The sequence below is a fragment of the Symphodus melops genome (assembly GCF_947650265.1).
Source record: "Symphodus melops genome assembly, chromosome: 17".
NCBI classification, from domain to species: domain Eukaryota; kingdom Metazoa; phylum Chordata; class Actinopteri; order Labriformes; family Labridae; genus Symphodus; species Symphodus melops.
In genome coordinates, this window is record NC_136707.1 from 20,500,729 (window position 1) to 20,518,201 (window position 17,473).

Below are 17,473 nucleotides of genomic sequence, written 5' to 3' on the forward strand. Positions count from 1 at the left end.
CTTATTGGTCCATTAATTATAGCCTTAGATGTCACACTGACTGCAGCTGATGCACAAGGAAGTCTTTGAGTTGACATCTTCATGTGCATTTATTGCTGCTGTAACTCAGGTTAGTGATCTTTGTAAGCAAAAACAAGGTGGGTGTAGTCTAAATATAGCACCAACATTGTTTAAAAGGAAACTGGCAATGTGTTTTGGCTCCCCCTACTGGTTGATAAACAAAACAACATTATTCAAGTTCTAAAAATACCTGCGGCCTTGTTTTATTAACACTTTCATCACCTCACACTCCGGATACAACCCTGAAACGCCACATTCATATAAAAAACAAAAAACAAAATCAGACGAACCCCCGTTTGTTATCATTGTCATTTCTTTAATTTACATAGATATACAGTTAAATGGACAAAAATGCATTATGGTTTTCCAGCTCCCTGTTACCGTTGTTGCTTACAAGTATGGCAGTATGGACAGACTACAAACGATTGGTGACGTCAAATAAGTGTTGCGGCTGGCTGAGGCTTTGAGGTCTTATTTCCTTTTTTTAGGCAGCCAGACACCGCAGCATGCCCAAGTTTAAAATCACTCTTTTCTTAATTTATCTTTCATACTTCATCCACAAACGGCGTGTTGACAAGGTGTCCACTAGCTGCCATAGTCTTCTTGGAGTCTACAAATTTCTTCGCAGCCTGTAAAAAGAGAGGACAGAGAGTTGTTTAAATTATCAGTTAGAAAACATTAGGTTTGAACTTTCCTCCGACTGAAAACAAAAGCAAACTAAAAATAAAAAGGAAAGCATCATCCATGATCAGTCAGAAGGCTTTCACTACAAGCAACCTCTCAAGGTGTAAAACATATTCGGAAGCCCGACAGAGGAAACTGACCTTGACCACATCATCATGAGTGACGGCATCTACGGCCTGGATAACAGAGTCAGGGAGTTGGTACGCTGCAGTGGCCAGAGCCTGAGCGCCGATCTCCTCCAACAGGCCCTCAGAGCTCTCTATAGACATCAGGTATTCTGTTTTCACCTGCGTCCTACATGGAGAAACAGACCAAACTTTAGTAACATAAAGAGAGGAAAAAACACCGTCTTTACCCCTCAAACATAAATCCCTGAGCTCACTTTGCTCTGGTGACGTCAGCCTCTGATACGTTTCCCTCGGCAACACCTTGCACTTGAGCAATGGCGGCTTTGATCACCTTCAGAAGACAACAAGAACATTTAGTGAAATTTAATTTTGGGGATTTTTACACATTTAAAAGACGCTTGTACATTCGTCTAGGATGAAGTGAGTCGTGCACACACCTCTCCTGCAGCGTCGGCTTGTGCAATGGTATAGACGCCAAACAGGCCAGAGTCAGAATATGAGGCGTTGAAGGCTGTGGCCTGAAACAGATAGAGGCCATGTGATACTCAATACACTCCTCCACAATAGAGAAATATGTTCTTTTTATTTCCACTTTGTTTTAATCTTACATCGAAAGGCTGTGTGGTGGCTTTAGCGATACCCTGGCTCAGTTTGCTGGTGATGTTGGCGCCTCTCTTTACATGTGGACCAGCTCCCAGGATCCTTTGCAGCACACTGAAGGCATTAGCTTCCGCACTACCTGACACACCACCCTCGCTGGCAATCAGGGCGTGGACCAAGTCGTCATTGTTCTGCACCCTCAGCTCACCTACACACAAATATTTGAATCATGAAAAATGAGGCTGTGAGGAATTTTAGGAAGTGTGGAGTCGCTTTAAAGATCGAGTTTTACCTCCACGGTACACAGCCTGAGCCACAGGAGCACCAGCCCCAGTGCGGGCACTCAGGAGCCCCTCCCCCACTTGCCTCAGGACCGAGTGATTTACACCTGCATGCATAAATCAGGAAATAAAAACAATGTTAACTTACAGAGCACCTCCATGAACTCAAAGAAAACAGAATCTGGATACTGAAACTTTTAATATGAACACAATATGCCATCATCCAGACATACTGGCAGCAGATATTTTTGCAACACGCCAAATGAGATTCGAGAGTAAGGCCAGAGATCTACTTACTTTTTACCTGCGTTTATGAGCATTTTAGTGGCATGAACATGACAAGACTTTAACATAATCGTTCCCTATGAGCTACGTGCATTACCACCCGATACCTCTAGAGGCCACTGCAGAGACCTCTCATTAAGAGAAAGAAGGAAGGAACATCTCCACTCCGTCAGACATTTTCCTCCGTGCACGGACATAAGAGCTTCCATTTCATTTTGCAGGATTCCCACCGTGACTTCTTAAATGGATCTGTCACCATCTAGTCTGACAGGCATTTTGTCGGCTGTGTGAAGCTGTGATGCAGTCACACTACTGAGCGGCAGCAAACACTCACCTAGTCCTACAAGAGCCATCCTGCCGGTGGTGAAGTTGTCTTCAACAAACGACTGCAGCTACGAGGAGAGGAGAAGGAGGAGTGTAAGAGAGATGCAGAAAAACTAACAAATAACGATTTAGACACTTTCGGAGAGACAAGTTATTACTGTTAGAGAAAAGACAGATCGTACCTGGCCAGTGGAGATTTGACCGACCATGTAGTCAGGGCAGTACAGAGAGTTGGAGAGGGCGTTTTTGTACGCTGCTTCATGCAACTTCTCAATTACACCTGCATGACGTAAGAGGACAAACAAAGTTCTCTGTTCAGGTCACAGTGGCTGTCTTTAGCTTTTCCACGGTGAAAACTCTGATAGAAAAGAGCTCCGCTGCTGCTGCTCTGGGTACGAACCGATCTGAGGACACTGCTGAGCCAGAGCCTTGTCAATCTTCACCCGAGGCGTCAGGTCGGCAACTTCCCACGGCCGAAAATCCTGAGCTGACGTCACGTTCACCAGTTGCTCCAGCAATAAATCTCTGAACACACATAAAGACACAGTTAGGTCCATATAACAGTGTGTCAACATAAAACAAATACACACCACACAGCGCAACACTTACAGTTGATCTCTCAAACATTCTGCGCTGTAGACCATGGTCTCTCTCGATGACGTCACGCTGCAGAAAAACAACAAGTGGGATGAGTGGGAATAGGCTGCCGGTACACACGTATTCTTCTTCCCTATTTACAGTCTAGACTGTCTGCGTGTACATGCAGGGCTCGACATAGAAAGCTGATCACACGTTTCAGTGGCCCCCTCAGGCCAGTTAAGATGCTGCCTCCAAACTAAAAACAGCAGTCACACAGCTGTCACTGTTTTCCTGAGGTACAGTGATTCTTATGAGTTCATCTTGTTTATTAATGACTCAGCATTAATGTTTCATTAGCGCCTGTGCACATCTGTGTCACAGTTTAATAGAACGCCACCGCTGACAGTTTTGTTGTTGATACTCTTCCAAGGGCGCTCGCTGCACTTAAACACACATTTAAAGAAGGAAAAACATCCAGCCATCAGAGGAGGAGGAGGTGGAGGAAGGACTGAAAGAATTAGAAAAAAAGTTACAAATAAATTGGTTCTGCATCCGATCGGTTCATTTTCTTCTGTTTGGGTAAATTGGTGACTTTTATTTTGTGAATACATGTTCCTGGGTGGTGACATTGGTCGGGTCAGTGGCAAATGTCCCTCAATGTCAAGCCCTTACATGTGAAGAGAGTTTCCTCACTGACCTCAGGCTGCCGCCCAGCGCCTCCACACTGCGACAAATCTTGAAGCTAGATGAACTCTTGTTGGTCTGCAAAAGAAAACACATAATGTACCAGATCCCACCCGAGTGCAGCAGCAAATTAAAGCGATCAAAAACAGAAATCTAATTATTTGCTGATTACCAGGTTTGCTGCCAGTCGCAGTACATGAGAGACGCCCTGGTTTTCCACAGTCTCAAAGCGACTACCGGCTTTCACAAACACGCCAACACTGGATATGGGGGAGTAATTCTCCAGCGACGCGACCACCAGGCCGTTTGGGAGTTTGGACACCTGAAGTACCAAAGAAAAACAAACTGAGAGCAAATATTTGACACACTTAACTTTTTTTTTTTAAACCATTTTTTGTCAAACGAGCAGTCGTTTACAGTCGGACTGTAGCCTACAGTTTCTGACAGGAGCAGCCCTTACCTGGACATGTTGGGCAGGGAGCGGTGCACCAGGCGGCGGTTTGCGCACGGCAAGCGGTTCGGTCAGGGCCTCACTCCTCCTGGTAGCTGCATAGCAGCGTTTCTATTGAAAGTGACAAGTGACCCCGTAAGCAGCAGTTCATCATGTTCTCTTTGGTAGTAATGGACTGAAGTACTCACAATATAATTTACGTTACGTCTGCGTGAAAGAGGTGCCACTTTAAAAAGTCTCGATTTAAGAAAGCTAATTGGAGAAAAGTAAACGTTCTTCCTCTGACTGACATTACTTTGGCCAAAGTCTTAATCACACAACATGACCTTAAGTTTCTCAGAACACCGGCTGTCTTATACGTGAACGTTAAGGACAACCTACAAGGGACAAACAGGACACCAGATGGCCCTGGTTCATTTTTTTGTCTTGACACACAAAGCCTGCATACTAATTGTTGGTTTGTATTTATAAATTACTGAGCATTTAACACTTTCTGGGTTTCCCACTTACAGACAACAAGAAGTAATGTTAGCTGAAGGTATATCCTGTTTTTGTTTTTTCCAGCATGGTTGAGCTGAAATGATTGACTCCTGTGTAACTCTGACTTTTATTACTGACCAGTGTCTGCAAAGTCTGACACTTTGTACTGCACATTATTTTATGAAATGACTGTTTAGACTATTATTACTTCACTAAATTCGGCTCCATGCACTTTTAATTAATCAGTTGCTGTTTTTTTAATGTTGTCATTTTTGTTCTTGTGAAGGCACATTGTGACCAATTAATTTATATTCAATTCTCAAATATTATTCCATACTTTAAACTCGTCCACTATGCGGTTAAAAATGATTCACAAAATAAATGAGATTGTTGTTTTCTATTAATCAACTTTTTGAAAAATAAACAAATAAGAGTTGACAGTAAACTTATGTGTACGTGCCATGTAAACATGTCCATATATGGCACGTCATACCGACAGTGTCCTGAAGTGACTCCTGCACATTATACAATCTGAACAACAAAGCCTGGGAATACTGTGAGTAAATTACCAGAATTTTGCCAAGAAAAGACCGTAAACAAAAGAGGGAGGGCTGTGTGTTTCTTAAGACAAATTGCAGGAAATATTTGAGCACGCGAGATGACCTTCAGGTTTCAACCAGCTGATCAAAGAAACACAAAAAGAAACAACATAGATGGGAAGCTAGGACAAACACTCGGGGTGTTTTACAACTATGTACCTCCTTATGTCTACCTGGGACATGTGAAGAACTAAAATCACAGAAACCAGCCTCACGTTTGATAAACCTGCATTAGCTAGCCACCTAGCATGCTAACTAGCCGGCTGGCTAACTAGGACCACCTCTTTGTTTTGTCTCACTTTAGGAGCCAACAGCCGGAAGAGGTTTTACTCCTGTGGGGTTACATGGTTCCCATTAAACGAGGTAAAGGACCGGGACTTACGGGGAGACTGTTCAGAGACCGGATTCCTCTCATGACTCCTCCAAACCTCTCTCTCCTTCAGACCAGATATGGCTGCCGGGCTGACGTTTTACCCACAATGCACCGCGCAGCACAAGAACGACCAAAGATGATTTAGAATGTCAAGACAAATTTACAATTAAATTTAAACACCACAGTAGAGCCTACAATTTCTTCCACTGGGAATAAGTGTGAGAATCAATGTTGAAAAGAGTGCGGAGGTTTATTAGTGTTTTAAAAGGTCAATATATAGATTTGTTGGGGTCACAAACTTTATTCTAAGGAAAAAAATGGGTCCCGGAAACAGTTTGTATACAGTCATGAACAGAATGTGTATTTCTCCAACTTTCAAATTTCTCTACCAAAACTACAAAGTGCACCTACTACAATGTCCAGACACTTCCAGGCTTCTTCTTCCCTGTGAATATCTGTATACCTTGAAATACAATTATGACCCCAACCATCACTGTGGTCCTACTGATTGGAAAAAAACAAAACACTGATAAAATGGTAACAGCTGTTGTCGCTAAGAAATCTTAATATTGCTGCTCAAAAATGTATATTGGTGATTTGTATGTTTTTAGTTTTTCATTTTTGGATAAAACATTTGCTATGTTATGTAGTATTTAACTAAATATTAACAAAAAAAATTAACCACAATAATGAAATTAGTGCTGTGTGAAAACATTTTAAGGGCATAGGACAACGAGTTCAAGGATAACAAAAACAGCATTCACATGAAAGAATTAAACATCTTTATTAGAACCTAACTACATTTTAAAATGCATGATGCACACTACATTACAAAAATATACTCGACATATTACAGGTAGTGATAATCATTCAGAACGTATAAAGTTTAAATACAAAATAAACTGCACATGTAAGACACCTCTTTCCACAGGTAACCTTGAACACATTCACAAGAAGATTCTTTGGCCCACCGAGCATCTTTTGATTGAGTGAAATGTTTCTTTAAGCCGTCACACCCCAATCAATACATCACATGATAACTTATACAAAAATACAATACGTTGGCTGGGAGGATTTTCACAGATTCCAGGACATTGAAACAGAACCCTGAACATGTTCACATCTTACAGCGAGTGGGGTTTAGACTTCTGAAGGAGTCATTAAACAGACACTCATTTCAGTCCACACTTTAGCTTCATGTACAACGCCTCCTTTGTCAACACGTGAAGGACGGAGTGAGTGAGCCCCAACGAGCAGTCACCAATTAAAAACACTTTGCTCTTTGCAAACAGTAACAGCTCAAACACTGGTATGCCAAATCTAGGCTTCCCTCTGCAGATCGCTGTTCTCCGCAGCTCTGAGCGCTACAGTGCGCTTTTCCTCGAAGAGGGTGCAAATAAGATTTTCTTCACAAGGTTTCTTTCCGACATCCTCGCTCAGTTATCGATCGCCGTATCGGGACAGCTGCTCGTAGAGCAGTCCTTCCTCAGCTGGAGAGACACACAGCTGAGCCAGCTGCGACTGGTGGGCATCTCCCCGACGATCTCCCACGTGTCCGTTTCGTCACAGTACCTCTCTATGGTGTCATGATACCTGCAGGTGAAAGGTCATCAGCATTTAGGAATCGCACAGTAGTACAGAACATAAGAGAAGAAGAGAGGGTGTCTTGTCCTCTGGTTTAGATCCACTGGAGTGGAATCGGCGCCCCTTTTGCACATTTCTCACATTCTTCTGGAAGATTAGCTCATCCTTCATGTCACAGTTAGGATGTGCAGATGTGAACAGGAAACTTTGCAGTGTTTTATGTTGCACATTCCTGATTCAGATGGCTAAGAATGTATGTTACTGAACAGTCAGCGACTCTGACCCCAGAGTTTTTGGGATACTGAATTTGAGGGAGAGACAGTAGCTACATCAGATTAACTAAGCTTAGACCCTTATTGCAAAAAAAAAAAAAAAAAAAAAAAAAAAGTTCGATTCTCAAGAGATACCTGGACTCCTAAAGAAGTTCTCACTTGGAGTCAGATGATTATTGCATTTACAAGACAGGTTTTTTTTTTGGTTTTTTTTTAACAGTCGTCCCTCACCTGTCCCAGCCTTCTTCTCCTCCTAGGACATAGATCTTCCCGTCCACCACAGCAACACCGGGCCGGTAGCGTCGCTCTTTCATGGGGGCGCACATGGTCCACTGGTTGGTCTTGGGATTGTAACACTCGACTTTATCCGTGTTCTCTGTCGAAGCGTGCCATCCACCTGTGAAAATGTCGAGTGACAGACCAAGAGACTTAACAGTCGGAGTGGACGCCGTGCGTGTCTAGCGTGTGAGATCTGTGTTGCGTCACGTACCGATGACGTAAAGTTTTCCCTTGAGTGTACAGGCAGCTGAACCAGAGCGAGCGATCTGCATGGGAGCCACCTCTGTCCATACACATGTTTTAGTGTTGTACACCTGAGCAAGGTCCGTTCCATCGCCGTCCTCAAGAACTGCACCACCTTCACAAAAAACAAGTTCAATCAGTGTTTAACTTGAGTAGCAAAGTAAAAGTGAAACTGGGCAGCTGATAGCTTCATGGTTATGTTGCACGCTCCATGTACAGAGATTATAGTCCTCGCTGCAGCAGCCTCAGCCCTTTGTTGCATGTCATCTCCATGAAAACTGTCAATTAAATTGCAGGTGGGCATTCTGCGTTTCCTACCTGTAACATAGAGCAATCCATCCAAGGCGACTACAGCAGGACTCGTGACGGCCAGCTTGACGGAGTCGGTGAACTGCCAAGAGTTGGTGTGAGGGTTGTAGCACTCAACGGAATCCAGACGAGAGCGGCCCTCCCATCCTCCAACCGCATACACAAAGCCGTCCAGCATGACCAGGCCTGGGGAGAAAAATAAATAAAGTCTCTTAAAACAACAGCTTAATGCCCTCACTGAGTAAACAAAACATGAGCCGCCACCAAATCTTCATGACCTGCTTTTAATGTTCACGGGATGAGATGGAGGAGGTATGGAAAAAAAAAAAAAAAAAAAAAAAAAGTTTCATAATGCCTTCATATGACCTTAATCTTTGTGAGGTGATTGAGAAGGCTTTTTATATGATGACTATTTTCAGTCCATGACACATGTCTGGGTTTGACTGCCTCACCTAACTCAGAGCGAGCTACGTTCATCGGAGCCATCTCGAACCAGGAGTCGAAGCAGGGGTCGTAGCGCCACATCTCCCTGCTGGCTGATCCGTCAGGAAACTCTCCTCCGGCCAGATACAGAGTGGAGTCTGCGGACACGGACGGGAGGGGTGCGTGCACATGTTAACAAGAGACACAATATGAAGAGCCGTCGTCTCTGCACTTCTCATCAGGACCGTCAGCGTCTCCTCACCCGACACGACCAGCCCGTGTTTGCTCACAGCGAACGGGAGGCACGCCAGATTCTTCCACTGGTTGGTGACGGGGTTGAAGCTCTCGACGCTGCGCAGCACCACTTTTGCATCCTCCCCGCCAACTGTCACTATCACTTCAGCTGTCCCTGTTGCCGTGGAAACAGGAGGAAAAGAACAGAGGAGGTGTGAGCCGAAGCCTACTGGAACTAACAAGATACAAAGCAGAGGTGTGCTGCTGCAACTTCAGGTAAACCTCAACGTTTGTTCTTCTGTTGAATCATTTCTGCATAAAAGGGGAAAATGCAGACAATAGAAATCTGCATTTAAATTAAAAGGTATTGTTATTTTTCCATGTCTAGTCTGAATGCCTCAGCTCGTGTGATGGATGCTCAGTCTGTCTGAATGTAAATGGTGCATCTGTGTTCACCTGTGGACCTGCGTGGCCTCGCTCTCGAGCAGTAGAGCTCGCCGCGGCGGTCCTTCAGCAGCAGGTAGTCCTTGGCCTCGGAGATGAGCCTCTGGCAGGTCTGGTTCTCCTTCACCACATCCAGAGACTCGATGACATCGTGGAGGTAGTAAGGGCTGATCAGAGGCAGACGGATGTGTTCGAGTACCTTCGAGGAGCAAACGGAAGAAGAGAAAAGCTGATGAACTGGAACTTCAACCGATTATTTATCCTTTAAAGATAGATCTCAAAATTCTTTGACATGCAGGAAAATTATGTTTTCACCTATCAGAGGACCACAACAGAAAAAAATGAGGTCCTTTAACAAGGGGGCCCCAACATCTAATTACTGCATGTGGTATTTGGCTGACAGCGGTTACGGCTTTCATAAATCACGTGCTACATGCCAACCTCAACAGCTGTTGAGACGAGGGCTCTTTAGGCCGCTCAGTTAACCTCAAACATGTGCTCGTCTCTCGGGTGTGTTTAGGATATCAGTAGTGACTGAAGGACAGGATGAAAACTGTGTATTTGATGAACACATTTCCTGCAGGATGCAAAGCAGTAGCACCCAGGCTCGTGTGTAACGGAGAGATTAATACCTTTTCAAAGCTCTGTTTGCGAGAGGAACATTTATTCAGCCACAGCATGGCCGCCTCAAACACCACCTCCTCTTTGGGCACGTTTAGATGGTCACTGGCGAGGATCTCCGTCAGCTTGTCCACACACAGAGACAGGAACTCCTCCTGCAGGGAAAAACCGAAAACAACACTTGACACCTGCTCTTCAAACACGAACCAGAAAAACCTCACATAACTACCAAAGCATGTCAAAACAACGACCAAATACAGTATGTGAAATATTTGGTACACAATGATGGGTTGGGGTTTTATTTCCAACAAAGTCTTACAAAACAAAAAAAACAACATATTTTTTGATTTGCATAAATATTTTACAGGCATTACATGCATCCTTCCTCCACATTGAGTTTAGATCTGCACATTTAGTGATGTTGCTCATTTAGAATATGAAGGTTGGAGCTGTCCAACTAAAATCCCATTCATAACAAAAGCAGCTGCACTGAATCCGTCATCTCTTTATCGTCAGTGTGGTTTTCACAGAATGACTTAAAGCTCCTCTGCATTCAAAAGTAAGAGAAACTACAACTTCTAAACTCAGAGTGGGACGAGCGGAGGGGCGTGTGACTCTGCTGGAGTTAATCACTGGTATGAATGCTGACAGGAAGGTGGATTATCTTTGTTAATCCCCTTTCACACATGAAACACACAACACCGCCCCGCTTACGCTCTCCTGGGGAGCTGTTTACTGGGGGCACGTGCAGAGGCAGCATTGTATGAACCTGATGACCATGTTAAAGCTCCAGTGAGAAGTTTTTTTTTTTTTAAACAAACTGGAATTAACTCTGAAGCCTCTTTATGACCTACGAAGGCAAATGAGACCATAAGCAATACGTTTCCCATCCAGTTATTATATATGGCGGTCACACGTGCTGCTTGGTAGGTGTCAGAGCAGGTGATAATCCACACCCAGCAAAACTACACTTTAAAAACACCACCCTGCTTTGTCCACAGGGGGCACCAAACTCATCGCAAAAGTTCCTCACAGGAGCTTTAACGATGATTTCTCTCCATCGGCCTCTCACCTGCTGAGACACGCTGCCGAAGTGCTCCAGGATATAGCCCATGCTGCTGTTCTCCAGCCTCTTACAAGAATGGGCCTCAGCGAAGCAGTGAATCCCCACACAGTTCATCTCATCCATCTGACTCTCCATGAAACGACAACAAGCCTCGCGCACGGCCATCACGTCCAGCAGGTTGGCTGCTGCCAGCAGAGCCTGCACCGGATGAAAGTGGGATTTTAAGCACAAATGATCGGTCTCTGAAAGCAGTGGGAGGAGGAGAAGAAGGGGAGAGGAGATCCTATACCTGCACATTTGCTTTAGAGATGTAGACCTCTGATGTGTAGGCGTAGCTCACCAGCATACCAATCATCTGAGGCTCAACCCCATTGATGGCAATCCGCTCCTGTTTGGACTCTATCAGGTCAGTGGAAAACATTGCCTGAGGAGATAAACAAGGTAATGTAAGCTGTACATGTGAATGTCTAACTTATGAACACAACCCCAGATCGTTGCAAGACGTTCACCTGAAAGTAAGAGCTAAACGAGGCCAGCACAATACGATGGCAGGGGAACTCCTGTCCTCCACAGCACAGGGTCACATCACAGAAGGCGTTGTTGAGCCGCAGACTGTTGAGGCCCTGCAGGACGGTGCTGGGGTGCCTGGTCTCCACAAACAGGTAGTCGTCTTTTGTCAGGGGGGCTGCAGGAGGGCAGGAGGCGGCGGCGACGGCGTTGCTGGCGTCCTCCAGGACCGGGAAGGTGACGTTGATCATGGACGGTGAGGGCAACCCGGCGTTGACAGCACTGATTTCAGCCATATCTCACTTGGGTTAGGCAAACCTTGGAGGAGGAGGAGGGAGAGGAGGAGGAGGAGGAGGCAAAACAGACAACTGTGTTAGGACACTTTGACGTATACTGTTCGTGTTTGCTTACAACAGGTAACAAGGGCGAGTTTAAAACAACCTAGTCCAGCAGTTCTGTCAAGTTAGCCCCTTAAGCTACAAGACATAGGAGTGACGTTTGTTAACAATCCCGAGGCAGAGAGGCGAGCTGAGATTGTCTATTAGCTCACTAATGAGGCTCACCTCCGGAGGAAGGACTCGGCTGCTCTGACACTGATCAGTGTTTTCAGGGAGAACACCGACAGACAGGAGGGATTAAACTCCAGTGAAACAGAATTACCTGCTCGACATAATCGTGACCAGTACGGCGCAAAAACACGCTCTCCTGCATACACACAGCTCAGCGTCAAATAGTGAGCAGCAGCACTTTTTTAACGCCCCTCCGCCGAAGCCCCGCCCACATCTGCGGCGAACGTAGGGAGGAAGCCCTGCAGTAAACTTCCGGTTTTGTCTCGGGGTTTTTTTGCGTTGGTTTCAGCGACGCAAATTAAATTGTCAATATTAATCATAATAGCAGTATTTTGATTTGGCACTTTTCTTAACAAGGGTACAGTCTCATTTAAGGAAGGGGGGGGACACAAAAAACTATAAACAGTATTGGAGGATAACATAAATTGTTTTTAAAATGTTTTTAAAAAGGAAGTAACAAGGACGAGTAAAATTAAAGTAAAATAATTTCATTTTAAAAGCATTATGAAATAATTAATTTAATTGCTAAAATTGAGTGCATGATGTAAACTGCCATTTGGAAGCCGCATAACAAACTAAAAACAAAACAAAACAACAACAAAACTGCTGCACACTATAACTCTTCTACCTATCACTGGCAAGGCCAAAGTAACTAGCATTGGGGTGCTGTATAACCATTCACAGGAGCCTGTTAATATATCCATGTCCTTTCACGAAGGCTCAAATTATATTTCCTATCTTATAAGCTTAATTTTTACACTATTTTGTGAGTCTGCGTATTTGTCATGGTTTGGTTCTGTTTCATCCTGTTTTAGTTTTCATTCTGTCCTTAGTGTTCTATTTGTTTCCTAGTGTTGATTGTTTCCCTTGTGTGCTTTAATGTTTCATAGTCTTGTGTTTACTTAAGTCTTGAGTGTGTTTCCCTGTGTCCTCCTATGTTGCCTGTTAGTTTATTTCCTGTCTTGTGTTTTAAGTCTAGTCTTTAGTGTTTCCTGTTTTATTTTGGGGGTTTTTCTGGTTTTGGTTGTGTTGTCAGTGTTGAATTTTAATTTGAACTTGTGTTCTTTTTTTCTTGTGTTTCCCTCCTGTCTGATTTCCCTGATTGTCCTCATTGTCTCGTTAGTCTCACCTGTGTCTGATTACCCCATGTCTATTTAGTCTGTGTTTTCCCTGAGTCTCTTGTTGGTTCATTGTCTTTTGTCTTTCCCAGTGTAGTCTGTGATGAGTTTCCATCATTGCCTGTCTATTCCTTGTTCCCTGGATTTACTTTGTTTTTTCACACTCGTTCTGGATTTAGATTTTTGAGTATGTTTTGTTTTGCCTTTTGTTTAATAAATATTTTTGTTCCTGCACTTGTGTCCTCCCTCCCTGTTTCCTACCCGCAAAACGTGACAGTATTTTAATGCAGTTATAGTATCTTTATGCAATGACTGTTTAACTGGAATGTATTTTAATTAATCTCCAAAAAACTTGCTTTCAATTAACTTTCCATGAAAGGAATAGAGTGAAGTAATTGCCATGAAGTCTGTGCAGTAACATAAGTGAGTTTGTTCATTTATCTGCTTGTGTTTCTTACATTCAGCAAATTGGCTCCTTTGGTAATAAAAAAAAAACTGTTTAAAGTAATGCTAATTTCTGATGGACCCGATTCTTAGTCCCCCATATGGAATATGGGTCCCCATAGCAAGATTGTTCGACCAGATTTATGTCCCCACAATGCACAACTACAAGTAGGCACATACACAAACTCATACAGTACAAGCAGAAGAGACTTTTGAATTGGATACCTAATGTTGCAGACTATATATTTATTTCATGATTTTAACAAGTTTGTTGAAAACAGTCCAAGTGGTATTAAGTAAACATAGAACAGCACATCATAAGATAATGAGCCTGTAAACAAATTTATGGACTTGTTCATAAATTCACTAGTTCTGCACATCGTTTTATTTACAAGGCAATTTTGTCAATTTAAAATCAAGTCACTCTTTTTTCCTCTGGATTATAATATTTTTTTTTTTAATCTTTGTTCAAACAAAATGTGTGGAGTCTGTTGTTGATATTTTAGCAATTTAAACTGAAGCTCCTTTCTTAATCGTTTATTACGCACGCATATAAACAGAGCTCAGCAGAATCTCAAGCACAAATTTTATACAATAAATTGCGGTAATTATTTGCGAAAAAAGGCTTTGCAAAATTATCTTCAACAGAATATCAATCTATTGGCTGTTTTTACAAAAGGCACACACTCATTCTTAAGTTATATGATCATTAATCTCTGTTCAGATTATAAGCAGCTGTCCTTCATCATGCCGGGGTTTTCGAGTGCGCTCTTCCTGCGAGCGGCAGCTTCCAAGATCTTCTTTCTTGGTCCCAGCTGGATTCGAATGCCTTTCAGGTCATCATCAGAGCAGAGCATCAGCGCCTCCAGGTCCAGGTGCTCTCTGTTGAATGCGGGAACAAACTCTGGCAACGAGATGGACGACAGGAATGCATCCAAAGGAGAGGTTTCCTCATCTTCATCATCATCCAGTCCCAGGTCTTCTTGGTCCCAGGGCAGATCAGCGTCACCATTCGCATCGAGGCCAGTGGTATCTTCTTCTGCCTCGAATAACTCGTTCTGAACGAGGAAACCGAGATTTTCGTTGGTTCCACGAGGGATGTCGTCTGACTCCATCCCCATCGGCTTCATAAAGATCAGCCCTCCGAGTCCTGGCCGGTTGAAGATGGACTGTTTGACTTGGTCAGGATCTTCGTCGTCGTCATAGTCTTCGAAGCCTGTCATTCCTTCATCATCCATCATGCCCTCTTCCTGCTCATTGAAGACATCCAGAAACTCTGGCTTTTCAGAGGCGCCCCCATCCTGTTTGAGGAAAATGACATTTCCCTCTCCTCCTGATCTCTGTAGGGTGCCTTTCTTCCCCAGCTTCTTCTGCAGCGTGCCTTTAACCCTGGCAGTAAGAGAGCCAGACTTATCAGCAGCTATAAGCCTGGAGAACTGGTCATTGACACTGTTTATAGTGCCAGCATTTGAGAACCCTGATGCCATGCTGGCCTCTGAAACAGACCCAGCATTTCCTGCTCCTCGTTGCATTTTATCCATCTTGCTCTGGTGCCTCTTTTTCACCTTCTCGCAGAGTTTCACACGCTTCTCAGCTTCTTTAGTGGCCTCCTTCTTAAGGCTAGCAACCTTCTTTGGATTCTGGTTTGTCTGCTTTGAGGCAGAGTTGTCCAGGAAGCGCACACAGTCCATCCGGTCACGGGAGGCAGCCACATCCATGGCTGTGTGGAATTCATTGTCTAGAGCAAACAGATTGGCACCAAAGTTGACCAGAAAGCTGAGGATGTGCATGTGGCCATTTGCTGCTGCAAGGTGTAATGGTGTGTTTCCCCAGATGTCACTCCTGTTGGGGTCTCCTCTGTAGACACAAAAGAGAAAATGTATTAAATCTGCAACGTCCTATTGCTCAATTGATTGATTGAAGATCCCTAAACAGAGTAACATGGTTCCAAAGTATAAAAGCACAATCATGAAACATGTTGCAAAATTAAGCCATTGAATCCTGAGTTAGTCGGGTTTCTCTTCATTATGTACATGTCTTACCCTCATGCTAAGTTAGCTGCCTGCCTATAGCTACATATTAACAACAGAAATCATGAATGTTGTCAACTAACTTACTGCAAGAGGGCAAAAATAAGTATTTTAAAAAATGTGTGTAACTACATCTTTGAATCTAAGAATTTGAATGATAAAGCGAAATACAAATAAAACGAGACCTTATAACTTGTCTGAGGATAATTAGTCAACTATTAAGTTTTAAAGTCCTCCAGGGTTGGGCCTCTTTGTCACAGTCATAAAAGTCTTGATGGTTGTGTTCTTGCAACAACTTGTCATAAATTCCATTTCCCGCTGATGTTGAACAAAGCGGAAATGTTTTAGATAACACTGTCCACGTAGGTGAGGAAAACGATTTACCCAACCAAATATCCTCAAACACCTTTCCTACATCTAATTTTCAGTGTGAGTGCCGTGCTACATATCAGCCTGTCTTTTGTTGTGATGAATGATGGATGGATGGAGGAGGGGGTGGTGGGGACAGATAAAGGCCTCTTTTGTTTGAGGGGATGGATTGGCACAGTTATGGAGAGAAAGGAATAGAGTGAAGTTTTAGCTCACACTCTTATAGGGAGTGATATTTAATCACTAATATATGTTGTTAAAAAAACCAAAGATGTGATGCTACGAAACTTGAGATCAGTTTGAATATTACAGTAGAAAAATTATTTACATGTCTGTCTTTTTATACCAGTAATCACACTGAAAGGATACAAAACATTTACAGAAACTTTACGTCAGAGCTTGTCCTACATAAAAGTTGTTTTAATTACTGGATAGACTGTATGTGAGATGAATAAAAGGAAACAAAGAATGGACTTACTCTCTGCTGCATATGAGCTGAAGAGCATCGACATGTCCGTGGAAAGCGGCCAGTAAAGTGGGAGTCATGCCATCCTCATCTGCAGTGTTCAGGTCCTTCCTTGTGGCCTCCTTTAAGAGGTCCAAGTATCCATCAATCGCTGCTTTGTGGTACCGAGACATCTCAAAGGGAAAAAAAACAAAACAGAAAAAGGCCAAACAAATCTGTCTCTTTCTTCCACGTTTTCTTCCCTTCGTAGACCAGAATCACAGACCGCGGACCCGAGCAAACAAAGTAATCACTGGGCGGCAACATTTCAGCAGCTCAGGGCCATAAAACAAAAGCAAAGTCCAGGTCACTGCCGTCAGCTGCAGTTTCCTCCAACATCAACGCTGAGCCAGATCATTACTTAAATTTTCATAATGAAGAGTGGACAATGCAGTGATTTAGGAGGAAAAACAGTTTTTGTTTCTGCTCCTTTATTAAAATATTTATCTTTTTCAACAAATTGAAAAGAGGCCAGGAATTTGTTTTACCATTTCGTACCAATTAACTGAATAAAGAGTCAATTGTTTTCCACAACTACAAGCTTTTAAATGACTTTTTATTTATGTGTATAATAAATAAATGTGGTTAAACAAATGTATATTATTTTTAACTGGTAAAGTTGTTGGGGTTTTTTGAAGATATGTTTTTGGCCTTTTGCCTTAATTGTGAGACAGCAGAAGAGAGACAAAACAGTGGAGGAGACAGTGGAGGATGGCATGCAGTTAAATCAGATTTATCTGTTTTATTTTGTTTATACAGCATTCATATAATATAAAAAATGTCAGCAGGGTTAGGGAGACAAAGTGTAATAATTCACTTCAAAATCTGCCAATGTATAAATTAAAAGTGACAATCAGATGCCTCAGATCTGTATAGTAAAATAATCGTGCTTGTTCTATTTTACAGCATAAAACCCATACTGGCAAGA

The 17,473-nt window shown here is 43.1% G+C and overlaps 3 protein-coding genes across 3 annotated transcripts; all 3 read right to left on the bottom strand.

The window, feature by feature from the left end:
* Positions 1-367: 367 nt before the first annotated feature.
* On the bottom strand, positions 368-5,654 carry uqcrc2a (ubiquinol-cytochrome c reductase core protein 2a). Its single transcript, XM_079367182.1, has 14 exons — positions 5,538-5,654; positions 4,086-4,187; positions 3,798-3,947; positions 3,639-3,703; positions 2,972-3,028; positions 2,763-2,887; positions 2,545-2,642; positions 2,373-2,430; positions 1,765-1,860; positions 1,481-1,680; positions 1,310-1,390; positions 1,127-1,203; positions 885-1,038; positions 368-689 (listed from the first exon to the last, which is right to left on the bottom strand). The coding sequence occupies exons 1-14, from the start codon at positions 5,568-5,570 to the stop codon at positions 606-608; spliced, it is 1,380 nt and encodes a 459-aa protein (XP_079223308.1). The 5' UTR covers positions 5,571-5,654; the 3' UTR covers positions 368-605.
* Positions 5,655-6,295: 641 nt separating this feature from the next.
* LOC306837638 (kelch-like protein 24) lies at positions 6,296-12,251 on the bottom strand. The gene is given in 12 exon segments (XM_079365378.1): positions 6,296-7,121; positions 7,616-7,781; positions 7,875-8,021; positions 8,225-8,401; positions 8,668-8,797; positions 8,800-9,047; positions 9,329-9,515; positions 9,949-10,092; positions 11,010-11,201; positions 11,293-11,427; positions 11,513-11,828; positions 12,074-12,251. Coding segments are annotated over 11 exon segments (1,977 nt in total). The 5' UTR covers positions 11,807-11,828; positions 12,074-12,251; the 3' UTR covers positions 6,296-6,964.
* Positions 12,252-13,867: 1,616 nt separating this feature from the next.
* On the bottom strand, positions 13,868-17,071 carry anks4b (ankyrin repeat and sterile alpha motif domain containing 4B). The gene is made up of 2 exons (XM_079366748.1): positions 16,519-17,071; positions 13,868-15,498 (listed from the first exon to the last, which is right to left on the bottom strand). Exons 1-2 carry the CDS (start codon positions 16,677-16,679, stop codon positions 14,367-14,369), a joined length of 1,293 nt encoding a protein of 430 aa, XP_079222874.1. The 5' UTR covers positions 16,680-17,071; the 3' UTR covers positions 13,868-14,366.
* Positions 17,072-17,473: the final 402 nt, after the last annotated feature.

What these genes read in the sequence shown, in the direction of transcription:
- anks4b (XM_079366748.1), bottom strand. Translation starts at nt 16,679, where the DNA reads ATGTCTCGGTACCACAAAGCAGCGATTGATGGATACTTGGACCTCTTA. An exon ending in CAGCTCATATGCAGCAGAGA is followed by an intron (nt 15,499 to 16,518) that starts GTAAGTCCATTC and finishes TTGTGTCTACAG; the next exon opens with AGGAGACCCCAACAGGAGTG.
- uqcrc2a (XM_079367182.1), bottom strand. Translation starts at nt 5,570, where the DNA reads ATGAGAGGAATCCGGTCTCTGAACAGTCTCCCC. An exon ending in GAATGTTTGAGAGATCAACT is followed by an intron (nt 2,888 to 2,971) that starts GTAAGTGTTGCG and finishes ATGTGTGTTCAG; the next exon opens with AGATTTATTGCTGGAGCAAC. An exon ending in CTCATGATGATGTGGTCAAG is followed by an intron (nt 690 to 884) that starts GTCAGTTTCCTC and finishes CTCTTTTTACAG; the next exon opens with GCTGCGAAGAAATTTGTAGA.